This window comes from Aspergillus aculeatinus (genome assembly GCF_003184765.1).
Source record: "Aspergillus aculeatinus CBS 121060 unplaced genomic scaffold BO66scaffold_32, whole genome shotgun sequence".
NCBI lineage: Eukaryota > Fungi > Ascomycota > Eurotiomycetes > Eurotiales > Aspergillaceae > Aspergillus > Aspergillus aculeatinus.
Window position 1 is genome coordinate 34,407 of NW_020291501.1, and position 16,293 is coordinate 50,699.

The 16,293-nt window shown below is 53.0% G+C and overlaps 6 protein-coding genes across 6 annotated transcripts; 3 read left to right on the plus strand and 3 right to left on the minus strand.

The window, feature by feature from the left end:
- Nucleotides 1-1,477: 1,477 nt before the first annotated feature.
- On the minus strand, nucleotides 1,478-2,990 carry BO66DRAFT_326127 (FAD-binding oxidoreductase; the record flags this gene model as incomplete). The annotated part of the gene is made up of 3 exons (XM_025643896.1): nucleotides 1,478-1,617; nucleotides 1,674-2,814; nucleotides 2,865-2,990. The coding sequence occupies 3 exons, from the start codon at nucleotides 2,988-2,990 to the stop codon at nucleotides 1,478-1,480; spliced, it is 1,407 nt and encodes a 468-aa protein (XP_025502557.1).
- A 1,389-nt stretch (nucleotides 2,991-4,379) lies between these two features.
- Nucleotides 4,380-5,564, minus strand: BO66DRAFT_454552 (alkene reductase; the record flags this gene model as incomplete). The annotated part of the gene is made up of 1 exon (XM_025652026.1): nucleotides 4,380-5,564. Exon 1 carries the CDS (start codon nucleotides 5,508-5,510, stop codon nucleotides 4,380-4,382), a length of 1,131 nt encoding a protein of 376 aa, XP_025502558.1. The 5' UTR covers nucleotides 5,511-5,564.
- A 361-nt stretch (nucleotides 5,565-5,925) lies between these two features.
- On the plus strand, nucleotides 5,926-7,673 carry BO66DRAFT_376784 (uncharacterized protein; the record flags this gene model as incomplete). Its single annotated transcript, XM_025645721.1, has 5 exons — nucleotides 5,926-6,300; nucleotides 6,368-6,645; nucleotides 6,721-6,839; nucleotides 6,927-7,311; nucleotides 7,374-7,673. The coding sequence occupies exons 1-5, from the start codon at nucleotides 5,970-5,972 to the stop codon at nucleotides 7,671-7,673; spliced, it is 1,413 nt and encodes a 470-aa protein (XP_025502559.1). The 5' UTR covers nucleotides 5,926-5,969.
- A 779-nt stretch (nucleotides 7,674-8,452) lies between these two features.
- Nucleotides 8,453-10,218, plus strand: BO66DRAFT_454570 (F-box protein; the record flags this gene model as incomplete). The annotated part of the gene is made up of 3 exons (XM_025652027.1): nucleotides 8,453-9,005; nucleotides 9,150-10,064; nucleotides 10,172-10,218. The coding sequence occupies exons 1-3, from the start codon at nucleotides 8,597-8,599 to the stop codon at nucleotides 10,216-10,218; spliced, it is 1,371 nt and encodes a 456-aa protein (XP_025502560.1). The 5' UTR covers nucleotides 8,453-8,596.
- Nucleotides 10,219-11,065: 847 nt separating this feature from the next.
- BO66DRAFT_439752 (uncharacterized protein) lies at nucleotides 11,066-13,095 on the plus strand (the record flags this gene model as incomplete). Its single annotated transcript, XM_025651176.1, has 8 exons — nucleotides 11,066-11,251; nucleotides 11,306-11,612; nucleotides 11,678-11,910; nucleotides 11,974-12,236; nucleotides 12,297-12,483; nucleotides 12,508-12,738; nucleotides 12,800-12,905; nucleotides 12,968-13,095. The coding sequence occupies 8 exons, from the start codon at nucleotides 11,066-11,068 to the stop codon at nucleotides 13,093-13,095; spliced, it is 1,641 nt and encodes a 546-aa protein (XP_025502561.1).
- A 488-nt stretch (nucleotides 13,096-13,583) lies between these two features.
- On the minus strand, nucleotides 13,584-15,430 carry BO66DRAFT_429687 (Zn(II)2Cys6 transcription factor domain-containing protein; the record flags this gene model as incomplete). The annotated part of the gene is made up of 2 exons (XM_025650472.1): nucleotides 13,584-15,302; nucleotides 15,354-15,430. 2 exons carry the CDS (start codon nucleotides 15,428-15,430, stop codon nucleotides 13,778-13,780), a joined length of 1,602 nt encoding a protein of 533 aa, XP_025502562.1. The 3' UTR covers nucleotides 13,584-13,777.
- Between the last annotated feature and the right edge of the window lie 863 nt (nucleotides 15,431-16,293).

The window sequence follows — 16,293 nt, forward strand, 5'->3', positions numbered from 1 at the left end:
ACGATGGCAAATACCTCCCGAGTGGTCCTTCAGACGCGGGACGCTCGCTTCAGAGCTAGCCTACAAGGTACTCCCCAATCAGCAAGTGTATCCATGTGAGAGTAATCTGGAAATAGACATCTAGTTTAGCGTAAGCGGTCGTCTGATTTCGATTTGGACGTTGCACTGCTTGACTCTGCGACATGATCGTACGTCCCTGCAGGGTAGAGCCCCTATCTGCCAGGCTAAAGTGGATAAATAGACGCCAGCAGGGGTGATCTAGGCCATATACCTCATTCAAGTCTGCATAGACTTTGAAGGCCCTCCCCACCCGGTATTGTCTGACTGCTGCCGGACCAATCGGCAAATCATTGGTAAAATCTGGAGAAGTGTTATCGGCGAAGCGTCGGCAGCACTGGGGTGGGAACTGTGCAGGAAGCTTCGGCATTGGTGCCCACAGCCCCCGTCAAGAAACAAGGGTCTGTTTTAGCCTGAGACTCCGACTCCGACGGCAGAAGACTAGTGTGCTTGGTGTGCGGATGTTACGACGTGAAACAAATCTGCCTGGCTGAGGTGGAGACTCGCGGAGATGCTCCCGTCGGCAGTTTATCACGACTTCAAATTGCCGGCTGGAGATGTTAAGCGAGGGGCGATCTGCAGGCTGCAGGGCCAGGCCAGGGTCCAGCACGCTTTAATGCGACTATTATTGCTCGGTATAAATTTAGCCTCGTTTCTGGAATGTGGGGCCGCACCCTGAATGACCGCCACAAAGTCAGGTAAGGGAGACAGCAAGGGCAGAGGCAGCTGAGACATTGGGACCTAGCTCTTTGACTGGAGACTCATTCCGCGCTCACTGAAAGCCCTTCTTATACTGTCATTCTTAGTAGCTTCTAGAGGCCAGGTGTGATATTACATCGCACTGGAATATCAAGGGTCACGACGGGCCGGGGCGATGTGGGGCTCAACGACAATCGGCAGAGCCTGCTGAAAGCCTGGCAATAAACCGAGGTTGACTGGCCCTCAATCGGCATAAGTCCAAGTTTTTGGTCTACAGTTAGTTAGAGGGGAGCAATTGTTATACTGATGGTTTTAGTGCAGAAAGGTGTGTATGTACAACAAGTTGTAAGCTTGAACTCGGATCTTTTGATGCTGTTTAGACATTCCTAGTTTGGGATATATAATAGGCACCTACCCGCAACCCAAGATGGTCGAAAATAGCACCTCGTGTTTGCTTGGTTGTGCCTAAGCCCTGGACTGAACCTAATGCAAAATAAACAAGCTCTAGATGTTTACTAAGCATGGGCCATTGTGAATCTGGTAATACGCCCACAAACCAGCTGCATCGTAGACCTATTCAGTTCACGTTTCATCATTATGGGAGATAGCAGTTCTATAGGGGAGTAGAATGAACTTGAATTCTGACCTGAAAGTACACATTGAACAGCAGCAGAGCAAACATCTGTCAAGGCTTGAAAAACAACTACTCGGGTACGATATCTTATACGAGTTGACCCGCATCCTTTCTACTCACGAGTGGATGCGTCTTGTTGAATAAGTTGGTTGGGTCATACTTCGCCTTGAGCAGGCGTAGCCGGTCCAGATTCTCGCCAAACAGCTCCTCAACACTGCGGTCGCCAGCTATACTGGCAGTCAGCATAGTTGAATTGAAGGTTGAAAGCGTACCATCGACTCACTTTCGACAAAGTTAGAATAAACCACTGCACCCGCTGCCTCCTCCCCCTCCCTTTTCTCTGCCTCAGCGGTGATCAACGCCTTGAGATGTCGCCCTTTCTCCCCCGCGCGCGCATCATCCTTCTCATCCGTCCACCAGATCTGCACGACCCCATTCTGACACCGACTCCGGTTCGCAAAGGCCATCTCTTCCCGCGGGACCGCGGCCACTTTCTCGAGATGGCCAAATTCAAACACGATGTACGACTTCACCCAGGCCGGCTCCTGCTGAAGAATCGCCCCTAATTCCGTGAGCACCGAGCGCGCCAGCCCGGGCCGCAGCGGCATCGCGAACGAGAAGCCCTTGGTGTTCTTCCGGTCTCCATGCACCGCGATCCCATTCAACATCGCGTTGACCTGGCAATACGGAACCATCGCCAGGGTATTCATGACGGGATCCAGCTCGAGCAGCGGGGCGTACCGTCGTCTTGCCTCTTCCTCACTCGTAATCGACACTACGGCTGCAAGGATGGTCGGCCCCGTGCCCCGGGGCGCACCCGGAGGCACCGCCAGAAAGCAGTAGATGGCTGATCGACCATCACCCCCTTCCCCGTCATCCGCCACCAACGCATTCGCAAATTCCACCACACTCTCCAGCTTGTCCGGGGTGAAGCCCAGCAAGCCTGCAAAGACCTCATCCTTCTGCTCATACGCCTGGAAGGTAAATTCCGTGACCACCCCGAAGTTATGCCCGGCGCCGCGGAGCGCCCAGAACAGATCTGGGTGGAGGTTCGCAGAGGTGGCCAGGAGGTTGTCAATCGTCAGCCCGTAAAGACCCGTCAGCCATCCGTAGCCGCCGCCTAGCGTGAGGCCTCCGATGCCCGTATGGTTGACGACCCCGCCGACCGTGGCGAGGCCGTGCTGGCCCAGCGCCGTGTCGACATCCTCCCACAGCGCGCCGCCCTGTGCGGTGACAGTTCGCGTCTCTGGATCGACGGTGACCCCGCGCAGGCGCGAGAGCGAGAGAAGAAGTCCACCCGCGGTGGAGGCGGCGCCGGACGTGGAGTGACCCCCGCCTGCGACGGCCAGGTCCATCCCGTGAGTTTGTGCGAAAGTGAGGGCGGTAGAGATGTCGCGCTCGGTGCTGGGGAGGATGACGAGGGCCTAGAGGGTTATTATCGGTCGGCGAATGAAAGTGGGGTAGGTAAACACACAGCGGGCTTCTCTGCGCCATCGGACCAGCGCTTGATCGAGGCGCGGTATTCCTCCGAGCCAGGGAGAAGGACGACTGAGTCAGGCAGCTGATCCCGGAGGTCCTGGATAGTGCTCATATTCAACATACTGGGCGACATGGTGGTGAGACAGTGTTCAATCAAGCAGCAGGATACGGAGGGGAGGGGACGCCATGGCAGCGTAGCATGGGGTGCGAGGCATTTATCTACATCTAGGTCTCTGGTTCACAAAGGAGAGTCAACAACACGAATACGAGGTCATTGGTCTGAAGCTTCGTTGGTGACGCAGGGATACGGGTTGATCTTCTTTATCTTCCCGCCGTGTCCCATGGTTCGCATGAGGCTATTCGGTATCACTGGTTCTAACTCGTGATTGGTCACCTCAATGCTCAACAGCCTGCGTATCAGGATATGTCTCTTATTTACTTTGAACCTCTACTCAACGATTCGTAGTGCCAGTGCAAGCATGTATGACCACAGATTTATCCAAGTATCTATAGCAGGCGGTGGCGAACATGCCCTAATTGCCGGCAACGCTGCGATCGGGTGTAAAGCTGACTGAGCGCATGAAAATCAGCTGCTCGACGGCACCTAGCAATTCGACCCTGCACCCGAACACCACTGCTGCTCAGTGGGTAGGGGACGGAAAATATGACATGCTCTAGATCTGTATCCGGCACATACGACCACAGGGTGTGGAAAACAGGGCTTCCCGTCCGCTCAGCCGTACTTAAGCCACACGCCGGGAGGTTAGTAGTTGGGTGGGTGACCACCAGCGAATCCCTTCTGTTGTATGTTTTTGCTTTTAGCTCTCTCGCCTATCGTCTGTGGCATGAATAGGTAGGTAGGCAAATCAGTTATGAGCCAGCTCGGAGGGGATGCATTAGTGGGAGAAGGTTAGAAATACCAAGACTTCCTGTGACCCCTTAGTTCTCATGTCACATTCTACACTACTCCCACGACCCTATCTCTTTGGAATTTCTTTTCACCATACAAACATTAAGATACATATCTGCCTCTCTGTCAATTGTTACGAACATCAGGATTGAAGGGGGGTTGGACATCCTTATAATCTCCAAATATTCTGACTTTTGTGAGGATTATGTATTTTCCCTTTTCTAGCCTGCAGACACTAATTTTTAACCATCTTGGAGCTCCTAGCCCTGCTTCCGCCGGACAATACCCCGTTGATAGCACGCCCGAGGAGGCGCGGCCGCCAACTGGTATAGGCATCCACCTGACTACGGACTGCAGAGAAGCCACACGGCGGGAGACTGGGAGATTGGTGGCTGACCACCGGCGAACCTCTTCTGTTCTGTATGCATATTGTGCTGTTGTAACTAGGTCTCAAGCATTTGGTGCTTCTCCTTGGTTCATATCGAGACCTAGATTACGGCTGTTTCTCTGTGATGGTCGCAACCTTCTTGTCAATCAACGCAGTCTTCTTCAGCAGAACACAACTAGGATACAAAATGCTTCTCAATCTGATCTAGACCCTTAGGCACCTACGGTCGCCAAGTACTCCCTGCTGAATGGATAATCCACGTATCCCAACGCCGAGCTGATCTGATAAAACGTCTCACGCTGGTACCTGGACAATTCGACCCCTTCCTTAAGCCGATACACCAGATCCGGATTCGAGATGAAATGCCGTCCGAACAGCACCACGATATCCTTGGTTGGGTATTGCTCATCGACCAATCTCTGCGCCTTCTCCAGTCCATAGCCTCCCGCCACCAGAATAGGCCCATCCCAGCGCTCGATTGCGAAGTCCAAGGTCTCGTGGCTCTCATCCACACTGCCCTCATAGACCCACGCGCCGTATACCCGCGTCTCAACGAGTGAAAGGTACGCCAGCCCCAACCCGCCAGCCCGGTCAATAATGTCCGCAAACTGAGGGATCGGATCAGCCATGCGCATGCCCTGGAACCGGGACCAGGGACTCAACCGGAGTCCCACGCGGTCCGCGCCGATCGCCTCCACAGTCGCCTGCAGCACCTCATACAGCAATCGGGACCGATTCGCCACGCTGCCCCCATACTCGTCGTCGCGCTGGTTGCTCGTGTCCTGCAGGAACTGGTCCAAAAGGTATCCATTGGCGCCGTGGACCTCGACCCCATCGAACCCGGCCGCGCGGGCGTTCCGCGCCGCTGCTGAAAAGTCAACGACCGTCTGCCGGATCTCAGCCCGGGTCATGGCCCGCGGCGTCGGCGCGGTGGGGTTCTCGTCCGCTGGGATCGGGATCGCGCTGGGCGCCACGATATCAATCCCTTCGCTCGCAGCCAACTCCGAGTCCGCCGCCCGACCCATCCCGAAGAGCTGCACGTAGATGAAACTGCCCCGCGCGTGTACCGCGTCGGTGATCTCCTTCCATGCGGCGATCTGGTCGGCTCGCCAAATTCCGGGGGCGTTGGAGAAGCCGCCGCATGCGGTGGCCGAGACCAGGGTTCCCTCCGTGATGATGAGGGTGCCAGGCTCAGAGGCGCGTTGGGTGTAGTATTCTTTCATGAGGGGCGTGGGGATGCGGTCCGGAGTGGCGCGGCGGCGTGTTAATGGGGCCATTCCGATACGGTGCTGAACTTGGATGGCGCCGATCTGAAGAGGCTTGAAGAGGCGTGATTCTGTCATTGCGGTGGATTATTGAATTTGACTGAGTGTAAAGAAAGTGAAAGAACAAGCTTCTCTGCTTTCCACCTGACTGCTCATGAAAGTGGCAACCCCGGCACATTTATATATGTTGCCCCTTCCTGCCTTCAGAGCTTGTGAGAACAATCGCCATCGTAGCTTACAAATATGTAGACCCCAATAGAGTAGGAAGTTCTTTCTTATCTCAGAATGATGATATATCACTCCGAGATGTCGGAGTTGATAAGAATATCTCGCAGTGGTCAAGGACCGGGTTAGGGCAAACAGATTGTTCCCGAAAGGGAAAAGAGATACTTCCTAATTAGGCCTAGTATGTTTCCGTCCTTCTGATTTCTAAGCAAGGCTGCTGAAGGTTGAACGAAACACTTGCATACCATTCTGTGCAATTCATGAGAAGCACATCCATAACCTGTACCATACTGGTTGCTAGTTCAAACAAATATGGCCGGAGAGTTTCAGTTCATCGCGATACAGGTCAATGAGCCCGTAAAGGATAAGGCAACGCGGCGCCGGGCGCGCTCTCACGCGCTCAAAAAAGCACTGGAAAGGAAGCGGAAAGACCAGCAACGGTCTAGGACCAATTTCATCTTAACAACCTTTGAAGACCCAAATCTCAGTCCTGATTATAATGATCCCGTTGAGACAGCCAAGGCATGCGTCATGACTCGAGACAGTCCACCAGCTCCGATTTTCTCTCTCCTCTCGGATGCTCTGGATCCGTTCCAGACCCTTGCCGTGGACTCCTCCAGGCTGCACGCGTTGCTTGGTGATTGTAAGTGATTCCACCCCCATCTGACCTTTTCCTTTCTTCATGTCTCACTGACCGTCTGGTGTCCCAGACAGGGCAAGGCAAGCCCCCGAGCCGGTCTTCAGCGTGGCCGAGGAACTGGCCTTCCAGAGCTTCCGATCGGTATTCCGAACTGGCTTCCATGACCCCGCTCTAATCAATGCCGTGATGCTTACTCTCGCATTTGCCGTCACTGGCGGAAGCCTGGATCAGGAGTGTCTGCGGTACCAGGGTCAGGCGATCACATATATCCGCCAGCGGATGGACTCGGAACATGACGCTGCTTCGGAGGCGGTTATCGGCGCTATATTGCTGATCGCGGGTGTAGGCGTATGTTTTCTGAAATGATACATCTGAGTACCTCATCCAGCATTTTGTTTGCTGATAACACCGACTCCCGAATAGGCGCGCCTTGGCCTTAAAGCCCAGGTTGAACTTCACATGGGCGCAGTGCAGCAGCTTCTAAAGGTCTGCCGAAGAAAGAGCATCCATCTGACTCCAGGAATCCAGCGAGCCATCTTCTGGTGAGTGAGTCGGACCCATCTATGCTGCTCCTGTGATTCGTACTGTTATTTCACCAATTTATATGATGTACTGACATAATCGCGCAGGCAAGATCTCAACTCATCGCTCATGGTAGGGTCCACACGCATAGTCAACCACACCACTTTCGCACCCCTCCTCTGGACCCGGGACACCTTCGTGCCGAATTTCTACCGTCTTCCACCAGGGTTGCAATCCCGATCGCATATCTTTGGAGAAGAGTTCAGCACAGTCCTCGAAGACCTTCATGCCCTGCAATGCATCCGGGATATTCCGCGATCGTCGCACATCGACGCAATGGGCATGCTCCATATCAACAATCACGTTGCGTCGATCCAGTCCCGACTCAAGACCCTGTCGGGTTTGAATCAACTGCAGGAGTGCTGTCGTCTAGCCGCGTACCTGTGCTCTATGACGCTGTGCTGTAAGATTTGGTGTGAGTTGGTGCTTCCGGTACGTACTCTTGCTGAATATATCGTCCGAACTCGTTGAACCAACATCATTGTTGCGAGTAGTCCCACATCTCCAAGGAACTCCTTGTGAGCCTGCGGGGGCTGCGTGACGACATCGATGCGGCCGTATGGAACGACGATCCCAATGCCGATCTGCTCGTTTGGCTGCTGTATATCGGCGCCGCATTCGCACCGGCTGATTCAACCCGCTTTGGGTATATGGGCATGCTCGCCTTCCATTATCCTCACTTCTCGTGGCCGAGATTGCACGAGCGTATGCGACAATTTATCTGGTCCGATGACGCGTTCTTGGTGCCGGTCAGGGCGCTGTGGCGGGAGGTCTCGCAATATCACGTGGGGTGATTGTTCAAATCAATGTTTATTGTGCATTCCTCCACCCCAGACCTCCATTGGCGGCAGCAACTCCTACTCCGTATGGGGTGAGTAATCGGTCATTATTCCGGATACTATACGCAAACAATATGATCGGAATTGCTTGCCTTCGATTACGTATTCCTAAGCTTTGTGACCCTACTGGACACAGTTGTGCGACTTACATTGTGGATGAAAAAAAAACTAGTAGGCCTTCTACGTGGCTGCCTCCGATGATTGGATAATATAGACTTCACTTGGTCCAATCCTGCCCCCACCTCCCTAATAGTATGGCAGTGATGAAGCTGATACTGCTACAAACGGACTGATCATGGGTTCCTAGCGGTCAGTGTTGACCTCCGTCACATATCACAAATGTAAAAAAACCACTTTTGGTATGATTCTTGTCAGCGTTGCTAAGTCATCCGGCCACGTCAACTATTCAAAGGGCCTTTTCATCTTTTTACAGGCGGGAACGTAGCTAAGTAGTTCCCGTCACCAAGAAAATCAAGAGACTTGTCCCAGCAGCCTACCTTTGAAGCTTCCCAAATCGTCGTCAATTCTGATCAAATTATATAATCGCAACCAGTCGGTCGCACGGACTCGTCCCTGAAGACCCGGAGGACACATGACAGGCTTTAATGCGAAAAAGGGTGTGGTGACGCGTCACCCAGGGCCCAGTCTAGTCACGTAGTTATGTATTACCGGGTACTAAGTCACAGTGAGGTGTGGGCCCCACTGGTCGTTTCCTCGACCATCGTCGGTCTTTACACTAACTTACCTAGTAGCCACATACGCAAAGTGACTCCACATTGTCCAACCTTGGATATTCCAGTCTGTTTTACTGCTAAAATACCCTTTTACCCTACCCTTGCAGTGTTCAAAGTTCTTCTACCGCTTTCCTGGATTTCACCATGTCTGTTACCACTCTCCCCCCGGAACTTGTCATTCAAATTTGTGGATACCTGGAGCTAGCCGATTGGTGCGCCCTTCGCCTGACCTGCAAGACACTCTTTCTTCAATTGCTGGAAGCTTTCGCTGACTCGTCATTCCGCACAATATGGGTGCTGGTGACAAGTGAGAGTCTTAGCCGCTTGGCAGCGGTTGCTGGGAACGCAAATCTTCGCACGCGCGTGAAGGATATCTGCATAGTCCCTATTCTATCGGAAGAAACACTTGAGGAAGAGAGCTCGCGCCCGCGCAACATATCTGGAGCGCCAAAAAGCACACCTGTCTGGACCGCTATACATGGACAGGAATCTCTGACCGGTGCTGAACTCTGCAGCCGTTCCACCGCCTACCAGGCTATTGTGGCGGATCATCGTCACATATTGAACACGGGGACCTTTGCAAGAGCTTTTTCTGAATCGCTCGCCTGCTTCGAGAATCTAGCATCTGTCGGACTGCGATAATGTCCCATCTGGGTCCTACTTGATCCGACCCGACCAGTGGAATTCCCCTGTTTAGGGATACGCCGGCTCCGTAATCAGCTACCCTGTGTCATGGAAATTGCCTCTGCCAGGTTCCCGGGGCCTTTGAAGAAAGTGGCGGGCAATACACATGCAAGGGCTCTTGCGGCGATAGTAAATGGTATCGTCATAGGAAAGCCAGAACTCCGGAGATTCGAGACGTGCGACAGTCGCCACTGTGGCGTGTCGGCACAGGATCTGATAGCCCTCACGACGACAAAACCGAAGTACAAAGGTTTCCTAATCCTGTTACGGAACCTCGAAGCCCTCCATCTGTGCCTGTGTAACGCGGACAAAGTGCCCGCCAGTCAAGGTAACGACGATCGTCTGCAGGATGCACTAGAGATGGTGGAAACCGCTGCACCCAGCTTACAGACCCTCATCTTCTCGCTCTCTTGCGCCCCATTCAAGCACCTCTCGCCACGCACTTTCTCCCAGTTATCGCAGCGCGTTCACTTTACGCGGCTAGTGGAGCTTGAAATCCGTGACATTGATTTCACTCGCGGTGACCTTCAAGCATTCCTCCGCTCCGCTACAACCACTCTCCAGCGTCTTATCTTATACAAGGTAAGCCTGGTCGACACTATCACGCCCGCCTCTTCCTGGGATCACCGCGCCCCTTATGTCGACCGAAGGCAATGGCGTAAAGACTACAAGTCAGAGATCGGACTTCGGTGGCGGGCAGTTTGGGAAGACCTTCGCCACGATCTCCTCTCACTCCGGTATCTCCGCATGGACACGCTGTTATTCTGCGGCCATATGATCGAGTTCAATGATCCTCCGCGGAGCCTCAATATACAACGACAGCAGGCACGCCGTATTTACACTGTCACTTTCGAAGCTGATCACGCCCATACCACATTGAGTGAATGGATCAGCGATCTCAAGCCTACTCCGTCCGAGACGGTCTTTGGTAAGTGGTTTGCAGCGGTTCCGTTTGGGCCCCTTCAATGCTGGTCTTGACTCTATCCTATGGCTGTGTAGACCTCGAAGACTAACGTAGCAGCAGGTTTCATACAGCCCGGGCGACCGGCGGAGGTGCCTTCGACTCCCTATTTTCGCCGTGATCCGATCCCTCGACGGGCGCCAGCTACGGCTTAAGTGGATAACGGTCTGGCTAGGTGTGGTGAATTCTAACGTCGACAGCCTCCACGAGACCAATGGCGACACTGCAAGCCTGGGTGTCCTGGGGATAGGTTAACCAAGCTATTAGTCTGATATGCCATTCGCCTTTTATGAGTATCATCTACTGCGTACGTTGATTTATATCTTAAGTAAAGGTTGTCGGGAAACTCTTCTAGGCTGACCAGCTGGTAGGCGTATTTGAAGTATTTTCTATTACAGTGGGTACCCTGTCAGCATACGGATATTTAGACAAAACGGTTATTGGATATGCTCTTATGTTCTTCCTTTACCTCAGGTTCTTCTTCTGACGAAAAGCTCTTCCTGGTCTAATATATAGTACTCTTACCAATACGTTGGCCTGAGACTATCATGCATGACTGCAAGTATCGCGAAGTGTCCACACTGAGAGATGCTCTCCAGATCACCGCTTCAGCTGAGCCCCTAGAAGATACTTCCGAGATAGACTACCCCGATAAGTCCAAGACGGCGATGGAACAAGGATTAAAGACAGGGCAAGAGGTCTCAGCGAACCAGACGCAAGATAGGTACATATCCCGGTGATCAATGTAAGAGATACCCAGTGAGGTGCTGTAAGGGTTTGATCTCTTCACGCAAGCTGAGATCGAGTTGCTGCCACAGTTATGGTTTATGAAGGTATGTTATCCATCGTGTTCGACCGCATCGACTGATGAGACTCCGGAGCTTTTATTCTGTCTGTTGAAGGACAAAAGCTTGAGGAATAAAGACCACCGACCACACGCCTTATTCATTAACAACAACCAGGCCCCCATGCATGCTGGCGGTCGCAAGACATACATGAAGCCCCAGTATGTGATGCAGGTGAGTTCAACAGTGCGTTTTCTCACGGACTACTCGGATTCTTGCGCAGTGACATTGACTTTCATGATCGTGAGAAAGGGTCTTCCCGATCAGAGCCTCGAAGCGAAGCCCACGCAACATGATTCTGCGCTCTATGTCAGTAGAAAGGTTCATTGATATACCTTGGAGGGCAACTGATACGTTTGATAGATGCCATTTCTAGGATGGTCCGATTGGCCACGCAAACCGGACCGCAACAGCCTCGAGCAAGCGCTTCCGGAACCCGTTCAGTCTCAGGACGACCCCGCAGACCAGGAGCAGCCCTACATGACCCTCGACCAGTACTACTACTCCTCGATCAGTGACACCACAGAAAGAGACGGTGATCAAGTTGTTGGGCGCTTCACCAGACCGGAGAACAGACCAGGACCGGCCGGCAGGCCATCTTCGAATGCCCCTCAGAACACTTCTACAATATTCATCGTGAACCAGCTGTGGCTCTTTACGCTTGGCGATAGTATGTCTCCAAGATGCCCTTGAAAAACCTTGTTTTCAATGCCGTATTGACGTTAATCCTGCCAGAAACAATTGTAACCTTCACCACAAGAGAAAGCACGGATGCCACCAAGGGCTTCTTCCAACGAGTACTTGCCAACCTGAAGAGCCAGAAGAACAGAGCACCTTGGTCAGTAGAAAGAGTCCGCGAGATTATCCTCAGCACGGCGATCGGGATGTTCGAGGTACCAGAGATCGGCTCAGATCCAAGCCCGAAGAAGTCGCCCCTCGCCATCTTCCGAGAATCCATCCAGAATGTTGTGAGTCGCTCGCCTTTTCTTTTTGCCCTGCGGTCAGAGACAACGACTAACAATTAAGGGAAGCGTGAGAAAGAAGCTACACTATACAAGTCATTCTGCGAGCAACTGGAGGATGACCTCAAAAGAGAAAAGTCGTCGGAAGGGCGAGACGAAACCAGGGCCGTGAAGATTGGAAGATTCTGCAAGTCACTCTGGCTTTTCATGGCCGACGCTGTGGGCCTTCGCCCTTTACGCGAACAGAACATACACACTTTAGGGGCTGATAGAACGGGCGATATGTTGTTCGAAGGAGATGATACTCAGGCTGTCGTGGCCACAGGGGCCAGGTGAGACTCCATCTGAAGAATGACCTTAATGCCAAGAGCGGACGATTGATTCCTCAATAGACCCGATGCCGGAAACCAGACAGCGCGTGTGCGAAGACCAAACACAAAGAAACCCAAAAAGGAGACCATTTCCGCATCGAAGAAGGAGTATGATAACATCCTCGCGGAAACAACGCTTCTACGGGAGATCAAGGATATCAGCGACGAGCTCAACATCCTTCACAGCTTGGCGGAGGATCAAAAAAAGGTGTGCGACCGGCTCTGAGGCAAGGAGTATGACCGCAAGGCAGGCTTCACCTACGAAACTCCTTCTGAGATCAAAGGCGAGATCGAAGAGATGATCAAAGATGCGGAGACCGTCCGGAAGTCCCTTGACATGCTGCTTGATCTTAAGCAGAAGCAAGCGAACATCAACGAAGCGAAGAGCAGCCGCAAGCAAAGCGAAGAGACTGCCAAGCAGGGTGTTGCTATCATGGTGTTTACACTTGTGACGACCGCCTTCGTGAGTTTATCCATCTTCGCATAGTTCAAAGCACTGAGTTAACGCTTGCTTTAATATTCAGCTGCCCGCATCGTTTCTGACGAGCTTTTTTGCTTTGAATGTGTCTGACTTTCCTCATGTCAAAGGGAGCGTCAGCTATGAAGGGAAATGGATCTTCCCGATCATATGTGAGCTTGTGGCACAGACCATCCCCCTTTCGCGGATATGGCTAATCCTGACCCCTATCTAGTCGGTGTCTCTGTAGCCGTCTCTTCGATTATCGCGTGTATTGCTTTTCAATTGACCAAATGGGGTAGACGCTGGAAAGCGGTGCAGACCAAGCTAGATAAGGATATTGAGGCAGGAGACCAGGCATGAGAGCCAGGGCGTGATAACATGGACATTCATACGGCAGTCGCCCTTCCTCTTGAGGGCCTTTTATCCACCCACCTCTTCGAATATGCACCCTTTTACCCGTACCTCTCTCGGCGCTACGATACCCTCGTCAGCCACTCGGCGTATGGAATGTCATGTCACTACAAGTCCTATTGACTCTTAGGCCTATCAGGATTACGTGGCTTTCAGCCGGACGGCCTTACTACAGAAGAGCGCTGTATGGGAGATTAGTGTATCTCGTCTCGTGTATTAGGGCTATGCTAGGCGGGGCGGTCTGCTGGGCAGTAAAGCTGTTAAGTATCGAGATCTTACGGCCACCGGGCTTCTGGAATGTACCATGTATAGCCTGCGGTGGTATACTATCTCACAGACATTCGTCTTTGTGGTCATCATAGGTCTGTAGTCATTGTAGACATATGATGCACAACGGCTCTGAAAGGCTGCGACGGCATGAAACAAACCCCAATTTCAAGCGCCTCGGACCCGCCTTATCTCGAATTACATAACGAATAAGCAAAGTGTAGCCCAGATTGGGTATGCATTCAACCAGCCCATGGTTATTATGACACAGATGCACGGACCATTTCGTTAATACAACCATGTCCATCTGTAGTCTGTAGGAATAGGTCAGCGAGAAGCATCAAGTCTCACACCATGAACAGCTTCACACAAGATCCTGAAACGCCTTGTCTGTGTTTGTTACGTCCCGATTGCCCGCCACCCCAGGACTATCTCCACCAGACTCCGAGTCCGACGGTGATACCAGGCCCCCTATATCCAAATCCTTAGCACGAACAGGCGCCCAGTCCTTCGCAGTATGACTCGATCGCAAGACCTCGACCAGAAACCGATCAGTCACCATCGGATACGCTACGCCGGTCCGGTTCTCTCCGTCCTGGGCTATCCGCTGTAGAAGGTCCGCCCTGAGCGCCTCAGTCGCGAGCGCGGCCCAGACCTCCGAGTTGACCAGCCCCTCACTGTGGGGCCAGGAGCGCATGGCATCCAGGGCCTGAACCCGCAACGTGAAGTCCGGACACTGGGTCGCCACGATGTGCAGACCCCCGATGACCAGCGGTTCGATGATAACGGTCGTCGTGCTGCGGGCGATGGCGCCTATAACAGCGAGACTGCTCGACAGCAGGGTAGTAAAGTCCGCGAGGATCCGGACCTGGTCACTGGCGTCACTGGTGTCGTGTAGCGTGAGTTTCAACGACAGAGTCTGGACGACCTCCAGGTGACGCAGCAAAGTCACAGCGCGGTGTTCTTTGCTGGTTAGCGTATGCGCGTGGGTCTCATAGAATGAGTTGAGGGCCTGAGTGAACTGCTGGTACCGTGAAAGAATCCGCTGGCGCGCGAGCCAGAAAGCGTCGTATTCAGCTTGAATCTTGGCTTTCGGCGTTTGCCACGCGTGGCCAATAAAGCCGATTGACTGGTTGCTGATCCGCATGAATGCGACTCGGGCATCGGCCACGCTTTGGATAATGATAGGCTGATAGTTCGTCACCCAGTCCGGCTCTTGGCGTTTGGTATCGCCCTGTTGCGCCGTTTGGCAATAGAGATCGGATTCCATGTCAAGGTGATGGAAATAATCGACAAGCGCAGGATCGATCCTCTGCCCGCGGGACTGTGCTTCTCTCATAATGCGCACCCCGTGTTTGGCGTGCACAATGGTAACGTCGAAGTTGCCCCGCATATGCTCTCCGATTACAAACAACAGGCAGCAGATGAGGACGGTGTGGATCAGCTGCGGGTCGTTGGATCCCTGCCGGCGGCGCAACAAGGCTGATGCCCGCACCGACTGCTCCAGCGCGAATTTCAAGTGATCGTCATCAGACTGTGCCCCAGTAAGTCGCATTCGATTGGTCTCCGCGGCTTGCTGGATCGCGCTCAGCATGTTGACCGCATGGCAAACGGCCGGTTCCGTGAAGCTCAGTCGCAGAATGTGACTCTCCCAGAGTGGGGAGTCGAACAGCTCCGCTACACTGGACACGGTACGGTGCTGGAAGTACGAAAAGCAGCGTTGCTCATCCGACGTCAGAATCCACCCATGTCTCTGGACCGAGATGGCCCAGGGAAGGGTGGTTTGCCGTCCCCATGGAAGTCGATGGAGATCATAGTCGCATTTCCGACCGGTGGAGGTGCAGTTCTTGCACGCGTCGGGTTGCTCGTCGCATCGAATCCGCCGTGCACTGGGTGATCAGGTCGCGATCATTCAAGGCGGTCCCTAGCAGAGCACTTACCGACAGGTGCGGCATCCCGTTCTTGATCTCGTATATGTACGACGGCGGATGGGTAATACGATCTCAGTACCAGGCATGGTAGCTTTTTAGCTTGCCTGCAGGCAGATAGCAGCAGCGTGGCACTATAATGATCTCTCCGTTTCTGCAGCACGAGACAGGGGGAAAGGCATTCTTTCCAGCGCAAGGAGGCACACACACACACACACACACACACACACACACACACACACACACACGGTTACGAAGCAGTCGCCAACGGTCGCAAACGCTAGTCTTGGCCCGGACTAGATCTGACTGTCGTCAGTGGTGGAAACATCGATCCGATAGGAATAGTTTTCCTTGCATGAAGTGCGATCCCTTCCTCGCGTGTTGTCAGTGGATGTATTTGTAGCCCCTGAGAGGCTGCGAGGCTGCAGGAAATGTGGGTTCTGTGCCGTGTGTCTAGTATTAATTGAACTAATGCCACTATCGGACTTTGGCCGCGGGGCTAAGTTGTCACGTGCCATCGCTCGAGCCGAAGACTACGTTTCGCACCTAGCTACTAAGTTTTACCCCCTAGCTTCACTTCTCTGTACCTTAGGGGAAAATGTACCGTAGTGGTCGACCATCGGTGTTATCTTGAGGAGATAATCCTTTGATAATAGTTGTGTATTTGATGTGTATGCATAATTACAGCTAGCTGAACATCTGCACTTAAACAAAAGCATTGGGGCAACGCGGTGTCGGGGATAACTCCCCCTTCGGGGTTAACCCTCCACTTCCCGAGTCCCCCCGCTTTACCTCGGAGATGGAGAGATGCTTATGGAAAGGAAGCCGCGGACAGACCCTTCTAGAATTTTCAAACCTACTGTGCATACTGCACACAGCCATCTTTGAGCCTCAAATCAGCAGGGCCCAGCCGTGCCTTACCGTATTCACACACTACCTCTACTCAATCCTG